A 14,158-nucleotide genomic window follows, 5' to 3' on the forward strand; every position below is an offset into this window, starting at 1 on the left:
CGCCCACCCTGTTTCGCCACCATCGCCGACCAGATCCGCCGCCGCGATTCGAGCACTGTCCGTCAGCGACGAGCTTCTCTGCCGTCAATCGAGCTCCTCCGCCTCCCCGTGCACCTCATCCCAATTCTGGAAGGTGATTTCATGCCCGACCACCTCTCCCTATACATGCTCATGGTGGAATTTGTGATGTACATGGTGATTAGTTGTAGGATTTGGTGATGTGCTTTGGTAATTTTTTGTGGGTGATGTGTTGCCTGTAGATTATAGGAAGGGGACAGAGAAAAATGTAAATGTTTTGTACATTCTCTGCTGCTGCATGTTCAGTACATGCTCATGGATAGTGCTGCATTTTGTTGCTATGTATGTTCAGTACATGTCCAGTACAACAATAGAATTTTGCTAGTACATAATTAATGACAACAGCAACACTTGTACATGTTTTTTATAGTTAAGCACTCACATATTTTTTATAGTCAAGTTCAGAGCATGTCTTCGAGCATGACTGCCGAGTGGGATGAAGAGAACACTAGGATCGTTACCTACTTGATGGTTACGCAAGTGCGGGCTGGAAATAGGCCAAACAAAATCTTGACCCCTAGTGCATTCGAGGAAGTGGCATTGCAATTCAAAGTGAGAACCGGATTGGACTACACGAGCAACCAAATGAAAAACATATGGGACAAGCTGAAAGCAGATTACGCTTTATTCAAGAAGCTCAAGCTAAAGGAGACCGGAGGGGGATGGGACTTTGTTCTCAACACTGTCAAACAAGATAAGGAGTGGTGGAAGAAAGCAAAAATTGTGAGTTGTCATGTTTCTGGATTGCATTTATTTTTAATAAAGTCGTATAACTTTTGTTATTACTAATATTTGTTTGCAATGTATTATAGGACCTTAAAGGCTGCGGCAAGTTCCAAAAGCGTGGACTACACAATGAAGAAAACTTGAGCATTATGTTTGAGGACATCACCAGTGATGGCACAGACCATTGGAATCCTTCTACAGGCATACCTCCCTCCTCTAGTGCAGCAATACCAGATACCATTGATATTGAAGCCATCACAGATGTTGATTTGCTAGAAGATCCCCAAGTGCCACCTTCTCCTGCTATGCCACCTTCTCCTAGTATGCCACATTCTCCTTTCGTGCCATCAACGAAAAAGAGGCTTGGAAAAACCATTGATGACAAGCACAAGAAACCTAGGACTGCACAAGTGATGCAAGATGAGATTACACAGATTAAAATCATTGCTAAGGAGTCCCAAGAAACCGTTCAATCATTCATAAAGAATGATGATGCCACTTCTGTTGCCAGTACCATGAATGAAGTGCTTGCTCTTGGTATTTTAGAGGGTAGTGATGAACACTACATAGCGACTGAGTTATTCATCAAAAGAGAGCAAAGAGAGATGTTTCTACACATGGGTGTTGCCGCACGAAAAGATTGGCTTCGTAGGAAGTTTGCCATGACGTATGGGAAATAGTTGGTTCCACTAGATGGTTTCTCATGTCTTTTGTTTATGCACTATTGAACCATTTTATGTATGCACTATCTGGATGATATTTATGTAATATTGAACCATTTTAGGATGTTCTGGGTACTTGCACTTGTTCTGGGTACCATTTTGTGTATGCACTATTTGCATGCTAGTTGGTATCTAATAAATGTATGATTCTGTATGTGCAGATGTCATGTGATGATGATAGTGATGATGACAACCAATATGAATTGAAGAAAAAATTGATTTGTCTTCATTCTGAGCATATGTCGGTCATTTGTGAAGGAGCAACAAAAATAGTTGGAAAGTATTGCAATAGTTGGATCATGAAGAATGAGCCTAGGAAATCTATCTTGACAGGATTTGGATGGTTGCAAGAGACTATTGGAACACTAGGGGAGACCTTTACAATGTTCAGAATGAAGACAAGAGTTTTCTTTGAGCTTCATGACTTGTTGGTGAAGGACTATGGGCTCGGTTATTCTCCATTTGTTAGCAGCTACGAGTCTCTTGCTATGTTCTTGTGGACCTTGGGGGGTTGTGAATCAAATAGTGAAGGAAATATGCCCTAGAGGCATTAATAAAGTTATTATTTATTTCCTTATTTCATGATAAATGTTTATTATTCATGCTAGAATTGTATTAACCGGAAACATAATACGTGTGTGAATACATAGACAAACATAGTGTCACTAGTATGCCTCTACTTGACTAGCTCGTTTATCAAAGATGGTTATGTTTCCTAGCCATGGATAAAAGAGTTGTCATTTGATTAATGGGATCACATCATTAGGAGAATGATGTGATTGACATGACCCATTCCGTTAGCCTAGCACTTGATCGTTTAGTATGTTGCTATTGCTTTCTTCATGACTTATACATGTTCCTGTAACTATGAGAATTATGCAACTCCCGTTTACCGGAGGAACACTTTGGGTACTACCAAACGTCACAACGTAACTGGGTGATTATAAAGGAGTACTACATGTGTCTCCGAAGGTACATGTTGAGTTGGCGTATTTCAAGATTAGGTTTTGTCACTCCGATTGTCGGAGAGGTATCTCTGGACCCTCTCGGTAATGCACATCTTTATAAGCCTTGCAAGCAATGTGACCAAATGAGTTGGTTACGAAATGATGCATTACGGAACGAGTAAAGAGACTTGCCGGTAACGAGATTGAACTAGGTATTGGATACCGACGATCAAATCTCAGGCAAGTAACATACCGATGACAAAGGGAACAACGTATGTTGTTATGCGGTTTGACCGATAAAGATCTTCGTAGAATATGTAGGAACCAATATGGGCATCCAGGTTCCGCTATTGGTTATTGACCGAGAATAGTTCTAGGTCATGTCTACATAGTTCTCGAACCCGTAGGGTCCGCACGCTTAACGTTACGATGACAGTTATATTATGAGTTTATGAGTTTTGATGTACCGAAGGAGTTCGGAGTCCCGGATGAGATCGGGGACATGACGAGGAGTCTCAAAATGGTCGAGACGTAAAGATCGATATATTGGACGACTATATTCGGAGTTCGGAAAGGTTCCGAGTGATTCGAGTATTTTTCGGAGTACCGGAGAGTTACGGGAATTCGCCGGGAGAAGTATTGGACCTTATTGGGCCATACGGGAAAGAGAGAGGGACTGCCTAGGGCAAGCCGCGCGCCCCCCCAAGGCCTAGTCCAAATTGGACTAGGGAAGGAGGGGGTGCGCGGACTAGGGGGAGGGGCCGCACCCCCTCCTTCCTTCCCTTCTCTCTTCCCTTTTCTTCTCTCCTACTCCTACTACATGGAAGGTCTCCTAGTTGGACTAGGAAAGGAGGGAGTCCTACTCCCGGTGGGAGTAGGACTCCTCCCTGGCGCGCCCTCCCTTGGCCGGCCGCCCCCTCCCCCTTGCTCCTTTATATACGGGGGCAGGGGGGCACCCCATAACACACAAGTTGATCTATGGATCGTTCCTTAGCCGTGTGAGGTGCCCCCCTCCACCATATTCCACCTCGGTCATATCGTCGCGGAGTTTAGGCGAAGCCCTGCGCCGGTAGAGCATCATCATCGCCACCACGCCGTCGTGCTGACGGAACTCATCCCCGAAGCTTTGCTGGATCGGAGCCCCGGGATCGTCATCGAGCTGAACGTGTGCTGCACTCGGAGGTGCCGTACGTTCGGTGCTTGGATCGGTTGGATCGTGAAGACGTACGACTACATCAACCACGTTGTCATAACGCTTCCGCTTACGGTCTACGAGGGTACGTGGACAACACTCTCCCCTCTCGTTGCTATGCCATCACCATGATCTTGCGTGTATGTAGGATAATTTTTGAAATTACTATGTTCCCCTACAAATAGAAGGACCCAAAACCGTTTCAAACATTCACCTGACACTATCCACCGCAAGTTCCATGAGGTACTGCATTGTGTGGTCAGGATGTCTTGTCACTACCTCAAGCCGAAAGACCCCAATTTTCACACTGTGCATCAAAGGATCCTTGGTGATAAACGAGCATATCCACACATGAAAGACTGCATTGGTGCAATAGATGGGACTCACATTAGAGCTTCAATTCCAGAAGACAGGCAAATCAGATATATTGGAAGGACAGACGCAGTCACTCAGAATGTGATGGCAATATGTGACTTTGATATGCATTTCACTTATGCTTCAATTGGACAACCTGGTTCTATGCATGACACAAGTGTGCTATTTCATGCAATGCATGCGGACAAGGCCACCTTCCCCCATCCTCCAAAGGGTGAGCATGCGGACAAGGCCCCCTTCCCCCATGACTCGGAATGTTAGAACTCATTTCATGTTTGCCAATTCTAACATTCATTCTTCTCTTTATTTTTCGTAGACAAGTACTACCTTGTGGATGCTGGCTATCCTAATAGAAAGGGATATCTCGCACCGTACAAAGGTGAAAAATATCATGTGCCTGACTTTCATAGAGGTGTTCCACCCAATACTCCTAAAGAAAAGTTCAATAGGCTCCACTCGTCCAAACGCAATTGCATAGAGAGAGCCTTTGGAGTGTGGAAGATGAAATGGCAGATTCTTCTAAAGATGCCAAGCCACTCCATCGAAACACAAAAGATGATTGTTGCTGCTACTATGACTTTGCACAACTATGTTCGCTTCCATGATGAAGATATTCACTTTGTTCGATGTGACAGGGACCCGGACTATGTGCCAACAATTCCGGAACGATACAAGAAATTTGCTGTTCCTTCACACGCATCGGATACATCAACTACAGCGGAAAATGGTGAAGACATGGATGTGTTTAGGCAAGAACTAGCTACAGCCATTGCTCTAAGTTGGTGAGATATCGTTGATGTTTGACACATGTACGTGGCCTTTTGATTTGCAAACTTATGCAAAACTATGAGGTGAAGCTTTGTTGATCTTAGAGACATGTATTTGCCCCTTTTGATTTGCAAGCTTATGCACAATGAGAGGCTTTTGTTCTATAAAACATGTGTGAAACTTGATGCTTATGCCATGATATACATTTTCATATGTGTTTTCAAATTTACATAATCATTCTATGCTCAAAATATGAGATATTCCTCTCTGTACATGCTCTCTGTTACTACCAAAACCGCTACAGCCAAAGAAAATTACAAGTACCAGCATACAGGCATCCTGAACTGCTTCTGTACAGGCAAAATTCGGAACAGAAAAAAAAATCCCCAACGAACAGGCCAAGCATTCCTTTACAGGCCCGGTACACACAGGAAGGAAAGAAAAATCTAAATCATCACTAGCCCACGTATGCCTATAGGCCACACACAAACATGGGCTGCCAAAACGGGCCAAGCAGGCACTTTCTGGCCTTTTTACCTCGTCCATCGCTGGCAACGAGAAGCTGCAGCGCCGAACAGATCGCTCGATCCTGGAGTTTTCGTGGGAAGCTGGCTGCTGGAACCGGGCGACGGAGTTGAGGATTTTGCAGTGCTGGTGAACTACCGAACACGCCCTAAAACAGATATATTGTACCATTGGAACACGGTCGTCGCCAGGCACCCGCAGATCCTCTGCTCCAAGGTGGGCGAAACCCTAGCCCCCCGAGTGGCCGAGCTCCGCGAAATCGGCCTCTCCCCCGGCAAAATCTCCCGCCTCGTCACCATCTGCCCCGAACTCCTCCTCAGCCGCCAACGGGTCTCGCGCCTCGAGTTCTACTTCTCGCTGCTGGGGTCCTGCGACAGGGTGCTCGTGGCCCTCGAGAACAACGCCGGCCTCCTCGAGCAGAGCCTCGCGGGTGTGGTGAAGCCCAACCTGGCGTTCCTACGGAAGGCCTTCCATGTGCATAACATGGTCAGGGCGATCGATCTGGCGCCGCGTCTGCTCACCGCGCCCAAGGAGCGGCTCGACGCCGTCGTGGCACGCGGCGAGGAATGCCGCCGCATTGGCCGGCCGTGCAAGTTTCTGCTCTACGCAGCACTCATCGCGGACCAATCTTTGCTCCAGGAGGAAGTGGCCGCCAAGGTAGAGCTGTTGACGTCGCTCGGCGTATCCAGCTGCCAGGTGGGGGTCTGGGCATCCTGGATCCCAGGCTGGTTCCTCAAAAGATCCGTGAAGCTGCTGCAACGCACGGCGGATTTCCTGACCAAGGAGGTCGGGCTGGAGGCGGACACCATTGCGCGGCACCTAATCCTGTTTCAGTATAGCATGGACAGAAGGCTGGTGCCCCGGTTCAATGTCCTGAAGATCCTCATGGAAGAGGGGCTGCTGGATGATGCGCGGAAACGGTTTGCCGACCCAATGCGCATATCTGTGGCAACGCTCGAGGGGATCTTTGTGCATCCTTACGAAGACAGCATTCCTGCCCTTGCTCATGCCTATGCTCCGTTCCGCGCCGACGATCCTCCTTGGGGCAGAACGCTCCCCAGCTTGGCCTTCGAAGATTGGTGTCATAACTGGGGCGTCACAAAGATCCCGGTCAAGAGAAATCCGCTGTGATTACCTTTCCCTACCTTGGTGGTACTCCCTCCGTCCCACAATATAAAAGCGTTTTTCGAACTCACATAATAGCTTTTTTTAGAGAAAAGGCTAGAGCCCGACTTTATAAATAAATCCACATGGCAGCGTCACAGGAAACCGAACAGTAGCGAAACCAGCTAACAAGACAACGCACAGAGTGCACGGAGCTAATAGTTTGAGAGAAATCAAAGAAGGAAGGATACAGGCAACTGCCATACACGGCGCGCAGGCCGGAAAGGAGAGAGACCTAAACTCCGCAAACACCACCACCAGGATTAGACGACGGGATCCCGCCCGGAGATGAGAGATGCCGAAGCCTGAATTTTGACGATGAGCAGGTCCAGGGCATCCCGATCAACCTCCTTAGTCAATGATCTCCACTGCTGCAATAATATACATGATTTGAAAAGAATGTCAGTAGGTTTAGATGGGAACATATGCTCAATAGTAAATTTGTTCCTGATGGTCCAAAGAGCCCAACATAAGGCTCCCAGGCCGACCCAAAACACCCTCTTGGTGACCCCAACCAAAGCTTTGGCTAGGGTTCGAATATGGGAAAAAGAGGAGGGGTTCCAGGAAACCTGAAGCCAAGATCTGACACAACACTAAACCAACTTGGCCAGCACGCAATTGAAAAAGATGTGATCAGAGTTCTCCAAGGCCCCACAAAGATGACAAAACTCCGAACCAGGCCCATTGCGCTTTTTGATTTGGTCAGCAGCCGGAAGTCGACCACGAAAGGCTTGCCAAAGGAAAATTTTAATCTTAGGAGGGACTTTGGACTTTCAAACGCGAGAGAATCTGGACGAAGGAGTACCACCGATAAGTCTAGAATAAAGCAACTTAACCGAAAATCTACCTGAGGCCGAATGAGGCCAAACCACAGAATCGGCCGACTCCAAGAGCACGGGGAAGAGGGCAGAGAGATTTTGCCAATCTTCCAACTCTTCAGGAGACAGGACCCGACGAAAAGCCAAATCTTAGTTATTAGCTGCCAACTCACATAATAGCTTGAAAAGCGATCTTATATTGTGGCACAGAGGGAGTAGTACTTAGTACTCTTCCCTTGAAGCATTTGGATGACCTACTTTTGGCCCTCTGATATTTGCTTGTACCTGGTTTACTGAACTTGCTGTTGCGTGCTTAGGTAATGGAATGCTTTGCTCTACACATGCTTCTGTGATGCTTGCTTAATTGTGAAAAGATGAATCTATTGATATCGATATCTTGCAGGTACATTTCCCATTTAGACCAACAAAATGCTCATGAATGCCATCAGTTTATTATAGCTAGTTAGTACATACTTCTCTAAGTGCACTGGTTTTGCTGGTGTGTTGGTACTAGAGGTTTGTATAGTTCTATAGTGCAAAACCTTGGTACAGTTATTAAAAATATGCTTGCTTGAAGTTCAGTAGAGACAGACGTTGACAGTTCGTTAAGCTGCTGCTTTTATACTTTGTTGGTATAGAGAATTTACCCTACATTTGAGGCTATTCCTGTCCTTGAGGGTCGACTGGTCAGTGGGGCTTGAGAGGAAGCCTCACTATATCAAAGACCTAACCAAAACAAATTTATTAGAAAACCATTTATAAGCTTTAATTGTGTTGCCATCAAGTACGAAGGATGGTTTAGAAGAGCATGTAGGCCCTAAGTACTACTCCCTCTGTCCCATAATGTAAGACGTTTTTTCACACTAGTGTAGTTTTAAGAAACGTCTTACATTATGGAAAAGAGGGGGTAGTTTATTTTGCTCACATTTGTAGTATGTGTAAAATGTACCACTTGGAAAGACTGATACTATCCAACCTCGGGAAATGACGACGAACTTCCATATTGCTTTGTAAGGGCATTAGGAAATGCTGTAAAAAATGGCACCAACGAACCAAGGGAAAGAAAGGGACATGTCCTACGCATTGTGGAAATCGCCACATGCATAAAAATGATTGATGTGGCCAATCATTCTCTCTCTGTCGCTCTCCCTCGTCTCACCAAGCTCTAGAGAAGCAGCTAGATCAGGTAGAGAGCTTGATTCCTATACTTGCGCCCTAAGGATCTGGGATGCATATGCCAGCCCTTGAGCACTATAAATACACTACATCATCTCCACATATCTCTCACACCGCACGCAAGGAAAGAGTAGATCAGCCTTTGAGAGCCTAAACCCCAGCCATGGCCTGGCCTAGCCTCGCCGTGCCGCTCTTGTTTGCGTCGTTTTTCATCCTAGCCATGGCCGACCCTTCATTTGTGTGCCCCATTCTTCCTTGTGAGCGTTGAGATAAGCCTGCGTTTGTACTTGCACCAAGTTATTGATGGGCCAGACCACAACCAGGTAGTGACCGTTAGTTCTCGCCAACCGGCTTGGTTTGGCACGACCGCTGTCATTGATTGGACGGTCACCGACGCGCCTCAACGCAGTGCGACTATTGTCGCTCGCGCGAAAGGCATGCAAGTGCAGGCGGACGTAGAGGGTCCTGGCTGGTTCCATTATTTCACCATGGTGTTCGAAGATCCAAGGTACAATCATACTACTAGTGATTCAGCACTTGAGGACTGTAAATTTTACAGAACTACTATCCACATGATAAAGATAGTCTATGTTTACGGTGATTCATAACATTTCTCATCACTCCTAAAATGTATAGGTTCGGTGGGTCGACACTTGCAGTGATGGGTCAGTATCTATCAGAAGGCGAGATGGCTATTATGGGCGGGACGGGAGAGTTCGCCATGGCGCGTGGCGTCATCAAGTTCAGAACAGTCAAGAACACTGCCCATGAAAGCTACAAGCAACTTGATATCCACACATTCTATGTCCCAACTCGTGTAAGTGAAATGTTCTAATGCTTAATCCATACTCCCTCCCTTTAGAATGTAGTGCATTCTTCTTTGAGAATTGCCATAATGTATTAGTGCGTATCTCAAGTTCAGAAGATATTCTTAGATAGTAGTATGGTGAGAAAATTTATCTGAATGATGATGGTGGCAATTTTACATACTCCCTCCGTTCACTTTTATAAGTCATTTCAGACAAGTAAAATTGAGTTGTATTGCACAATGTCTGAAACATCTACAAAGCCTTATAAAAGTGAACAGAGGGAGTACAATTTTACCAGCATAATTCAGCACATATTATTTCTGTGGCAGATGTGCAACACCTTAACATTTGATGCGTACAGGCCTTACATTGTACTCCCTCCGTTCCTAAATATTTGTCTTTTTAGAGATTTCAACAAGTGACTACATACGGAGCAAAATGAGTGAATCTACACTCTAAAATATGTCTTTTTACATCCGTATGTGGTAGTTCTTTGAAATCTCTAAAAAGACAAGTATTTAGGAACGGAGGGAGTACTTCTGATCTTCCGTTAAAATGGATAACTTATGTTTAAGTATTACCTTAATCAGTGCATGGTTTATCGATGTGCATGAAGCTAATATTTCATGATTTTCCCTTATTTTGCATGCAGGGCAATACACCCATTACCGTCATCTAGTAAAGCGGTCTAAATTTGTCTGGACTACAGGAAGCACATATGGCGTGACGTGAAATTGTGGAGCTTGTCGTTGTTTTACTTTCAAATAATACCTGGATTTTGAGTGTTGGATAGTCAATTAGTTAATCCCAAATATGTGTGCCACTGCTTGTTATTGTTTGTATAACATGTGTTTTTTTTGTTCTTTTTTTGAGATGGAGATGCGCGCTTGCAACATGTGTTGTTATATATTTTACTTTTACGACAATCAAACATATGTAAATCAAGTTTCTCTTTGAATAACTTGGTTGCTTGATTGAAATGCTTTGTTCAAAGGCACCCTGTATTTCTCAACGTTTTGGATCAATTTATGGAACAGATAACAACATACATAGAGATGAAAGATGTTTAATTTACTCCTTGGAGAAATGTCCGTCAATTAGATGGCACATGACAACTTTATACAGTAGCTTTGAACATTGGTATACAGTGGAATTTTGTTGATGGCAATAGGTTTCTAAATATAAGATACAGTGAAACGGAGTTTCCCCGAGACCCAGGACACACATAGTCAGATGTAAGGAGTATCAAAAAATTGATTTGTTATATGGCTTTGGCTGATGGAAAATGAGTTGGGTAGGAGACAAGGTAAACTTCCAAAAAAATAGCTTCCTTTATAATTCCGAAAATGTAAAATACTCCCTCCGTCCAAAAAATTCTTGTCATCCGTATCTAGACAAATCTAAGACAAGAATTTTGGGACGGAGGGAGTAGTTCTATAATCAAACTACCGAACCGAGAAAATCCTTAATCCAGCTAGAGAAAATGCAGGGCTATACGACCATCATCTAGTAAAGCAATCTAAATTTGTGTGTATTACAGGAAACACATATGGCTGGCTTGCCGTCGTTTTACTTTCACACAATACAAGTAATTGATCACACCACGGTACTTATGCTACATTCTTCCAGAGAAAGATTCAGGTACTGGGAAACTGAAAATCAGTCAAAACTAAAGAGGCCAGCCGCGAGCACGAAGGAGAACTGCCCTCTCGGCCCGGGAAGCCATAGCTCTCAAATTTGCTCGGGCAGTAGATATGGTGTTCTGTGGCTGCCTCTCTCCCCCCTCATTATCGAAAGCCGTCATGAACTCCTCCTGCTGCAACCTGTATGCCAGTGAAGCGTCATCAGATTGGCCTGACCGCGCTGAACTCCTGGTGGCAACCAACTGCGACGCCCGAACAAAGCCTCTGCCGCTGTCTCTGCTTCTTGTGCTCCTACCCTGTGTGTCAAAGCTCCCACTGCTGGTGTTCATGGTTCCTGGGCCTGGCATACTTCTTCTGCTGCCTGCTGCTAAGGAGCTCCTGGTGCTGTTGCCTATTCTAGTGTAGTCCTGTGTGATGAAGCTCCTACTGCCACTGCCACTGGTGTTCCTAATGCCAACTTCTGTATAGTTGTTGCTTCTTGGCAGGCTTTGCTTCACATCGTCCTTACTTGCTGAGGATGAGGCCATGGAGCTCTTCCTCGCCTCTACTTCGCTAGGAAATAGGAGTTGGATGGTGTTCCAGAGTACCGTGTTGATAGTGCAAGATCTTGAATTACTGCAGAGTGACAAAAAAATAGTTGAACCCATGTTTGTTTTTCTACCATATTTGGAGTAGTGCAAAATCTGAAGATCAAAGCGTACCTGATTAACTGACGGCATTTTGGGCACCGCTTTCCACACTTAGAGGCGGCATGTTTTAAGCATTGCATGCAAAAGCTGTCCAGTGAAAGAAAGAGGCAACAGTGTTATGAGGATCAAGAATTGCATCCGGTATTTGATCTCTGAATTACAGGGCCAATATTCTATGTAGGGAATTTTATGGATTAGCAAAGCACTTAGTGAAGTACACAGCTGCTCAGTTCAATACCAAAACTCATGGCTGTTCAAGCTAACAGGGATGCTAATCTTTGTCACAGTCAACAATTCACGAAACAAATAAATACGAATTAGCTACATTGCACATCTGCATCGAAAATAAGCATTGCCAAGTACAGTTGCCACAAGTGATTAACAACATACTGAATCTCGTAAAGTAACCAGAAACAAAATTCCTAATTCGTGGTAGTACATGGGATGAATAAGGGGTTTATACACATCACACACTGAATCTTGGGAAAGAAAAAACAGGAGAACAATTCACGAAACAAATAAATATCATAATTTCTGGAAAGTTAAAACTTGGCCCTGTGCTGCAAATGTTGTGAACCAATTCCTAATTCCTGGTACATGGGATGGATAAGGGGTTTATACACATCAAACATTGACATCTTGGGGGAAAGAAAGCATTGGAAAAGGGCAATATCATAATTTCTGGAAGTTAAAACTTGGCTCTGTGCTGCAAAGGTTGTGAACCAACAAACTATTTTAGACAGTAGTAGCGTGCAAATTTACCTGTGACCACAAGGCGTGGTACTTGGCTGATAGCAGATGTCCAAGCAAATCTGCGCAAAATCAGACACTAATCATACTCTACTCAGCGGTAATCACATATGCAGTGACAAGACATGAAACCAAGGATATCGATCTGCGAAAGGCCCTTACAGCGCAAGACAGTTCCTCCCTGAGCCGATCCATACACGGCAGCTCGCCACTCGCCACTGCTTCAGATCCGGACTTCTCCTTTCCCTCGACGACAGAAACCTTCTCCTTCTCCTCCTCCGCCTGCTTTACCTCCTTCGTGCCAACTGCAAAGATTTCAAATTAACACGAGATCGACAATTCCCCAAACAGACACAACCCGAAACGCTCAACAGATCGGGGTAAGGAAGAACGCGAGGGGGCAACCACCGACCTTCATGGTCGTTCGGCTTCTCGTCGTCGTCGAGCACAAGCGCAACCGGCGGGATCGGGGTCTCATCCGCCGACTGCCGCCGCGACCTCCGCTTCCTGCAGGACAGCGATAATCCGTACGGATCCAGAAACCAACCAAGACAAGAAAGAAAGAAAGAAAGAGGAGAGGAAGGCCGCGTCGCGCGATTGGTGCGGTGCCGGGATAGGTACCTGGTGTTAGATCCGGCGCTGCCGCCCGCGGTAGAGGAGCCGGAGGGCCGCCTCTTGCGGCGCGACTCGCGGACCGGGGTGTCCTCGACGACGAGCGCCGCGAGGAGGATGGACTCCTCGTCCCAGCCGGCCAGCTCCGCCGCCGAGCGGAACCGGGGGCTGAGCAGGCCCGCGCCGCTCTTGGCGGCCGGTGTCCGCCGTGGTGCGGATCTAGGACTCTCCGCCGCCATCTCCCCCTTTTCTCTCGTGGAGACGGTAGCCGTTGGCTGGGCAGGTGTGGAGCGGGGAAGGGGGGAGGAGAGGCAACGGTCGGCAATTACGAAATTATATTGGCAGATCCCGGCCTCGAAACAGGAAAGGTGTACGTAGCACGCTTCCGCTGCGCCCTTCGTCGCCACGATCGTGGGCGCTGGCCTTCAACTGGGATAACAAAAGATATTTTTTCTATATGTTTTTTTCAGAAAAAAGATCCTCCGATCTAATACTAATATTATTTTTCATACAGGAGTGCAAAGATCTCTAGAATAACAAAAAATTACAAATAAATTCATAGACCACTTGACGACGACTACGAACACAGGAGCAGGTCGAAGATGCGCCGCCGTCATCGTCCCTCTATCACTGAAGTAGGCGTTTGGTAGCCTACAGATTGTCCAACCAGCCCTGGGGATGGGACTTTGGGGGCGTGTTTGGTTGCCCGCATCGAGCCCAACCAGGCCCACACGGGAAGTAAGAAGCATGTTTGGTTGTCTGGTTTCACTGTTAGGCCTGCATCGCATGCTTCTTAAAGCAGCCCAGAGCCTGGCTCGCTAGAAACGCTCGAATCGGCAGTTTCTCGCAAGCCAGGCCGAGGCGAGCGCAAGCGAGCGGGCCCTTGCACGAGTGGAGACTCGAGGGACGCGAGGTGATTACGTGAGGTCTTTTTCGACCTTCGGTAAGCTTCTATGTAATCTCCTTTCTTCCTTTGTCCCTCTGATCTACACAATGATGCTTCGATTCGAGGTAAGCTCTACACGAAAAAGATGCATCTCGATTCTACGGTTTCATTCAGGCGATCGGTTCGTAGTTTCGTCGGCTGGAAGTTCTTTATTTCGTGTTCCCGTTTGGAGCTATTCTGGACGAATTTTGTCAGATTCTCGTGCACGATCGACCGTT

The 14,158-nt window shown here is 46.0% G+C and overlaps 2 protein-coding genes across 2 annotated transcripts; one reads left to right on the plus strand and one right to left on the minus strand.

The window, feature by feature from the left end:
- Nucleotides 1-6: 6 nt before the first annotated feature.
- Nucleotides 7-1,680, plus strand: LOC119323833 (L10-interacting MYB domain-containing protein-like). The gene is made up of 3 exons (XM_037597541.1): nucleotides 7-133; nucleotides 479-801; nucleotides 891-1,680. The coding sequence occupies exons 2-3, from the start codon at nucleotides 487-489 to the stop codon at nucleotides 1,482-1,484; spliced, it is 909 nt and encodes a 302-aa protein (XP_037453438.1). The 5' UTR covers nucleotides 7-133; nucleotides 479-486; the 3' UTR covers nucleotides 1,485-1,680.
- Nucleotides 1,681-10,779: 9,099 nt separating this feature from the next.
- LOC119325470 (putative E3 ubiquitin-protein ligase RING1a) lies at nucleotides 10,780-13,304 on the minus strand. Its single transcript, XM_037599213.1, has 6 exons — nucleotides 13,004-13,304; nucleotides 12,795-12,889; nucleotides 12,545-12,687; nucleotides 12,395-12,444; nucleotides 11,645-11,719; nucleotides 10,780-11,558 (listed from the first exon to the last, which is right to left on the minus strand). Exons 1-6 carry the CDS (start codon nucleotides 13,231-13,233, stop codon nucleotides 10,970-10,972), a joined length of 1,182 nt encoding a protein of 393 aa, XP_037455110.1. The 5' UTR covers nucleotides 13,234-13,304; the 3' UTR covers nucleotides 10,780-10,969.
- Nucleotides 13,305-14,158: the final 854 nt, after the last annotated feature.

This window comes from Triticum dicoccoides, chromosome 6B (genome assembly GCF_002162155.2).
Source record: "Triticum dicoccoides isolate Atlit2015 ecotype Zavitan chromosome 6B, WEW_v2.0, whole genome shotgun sequence".
In the NCBI taxonomy this organism is placed as follows: Eukaryota; Viridiplantae; Streptophyta; class Magnoliopsida; order Poales; family Poaceae; genus Triticum; species Triticum dicoccoides.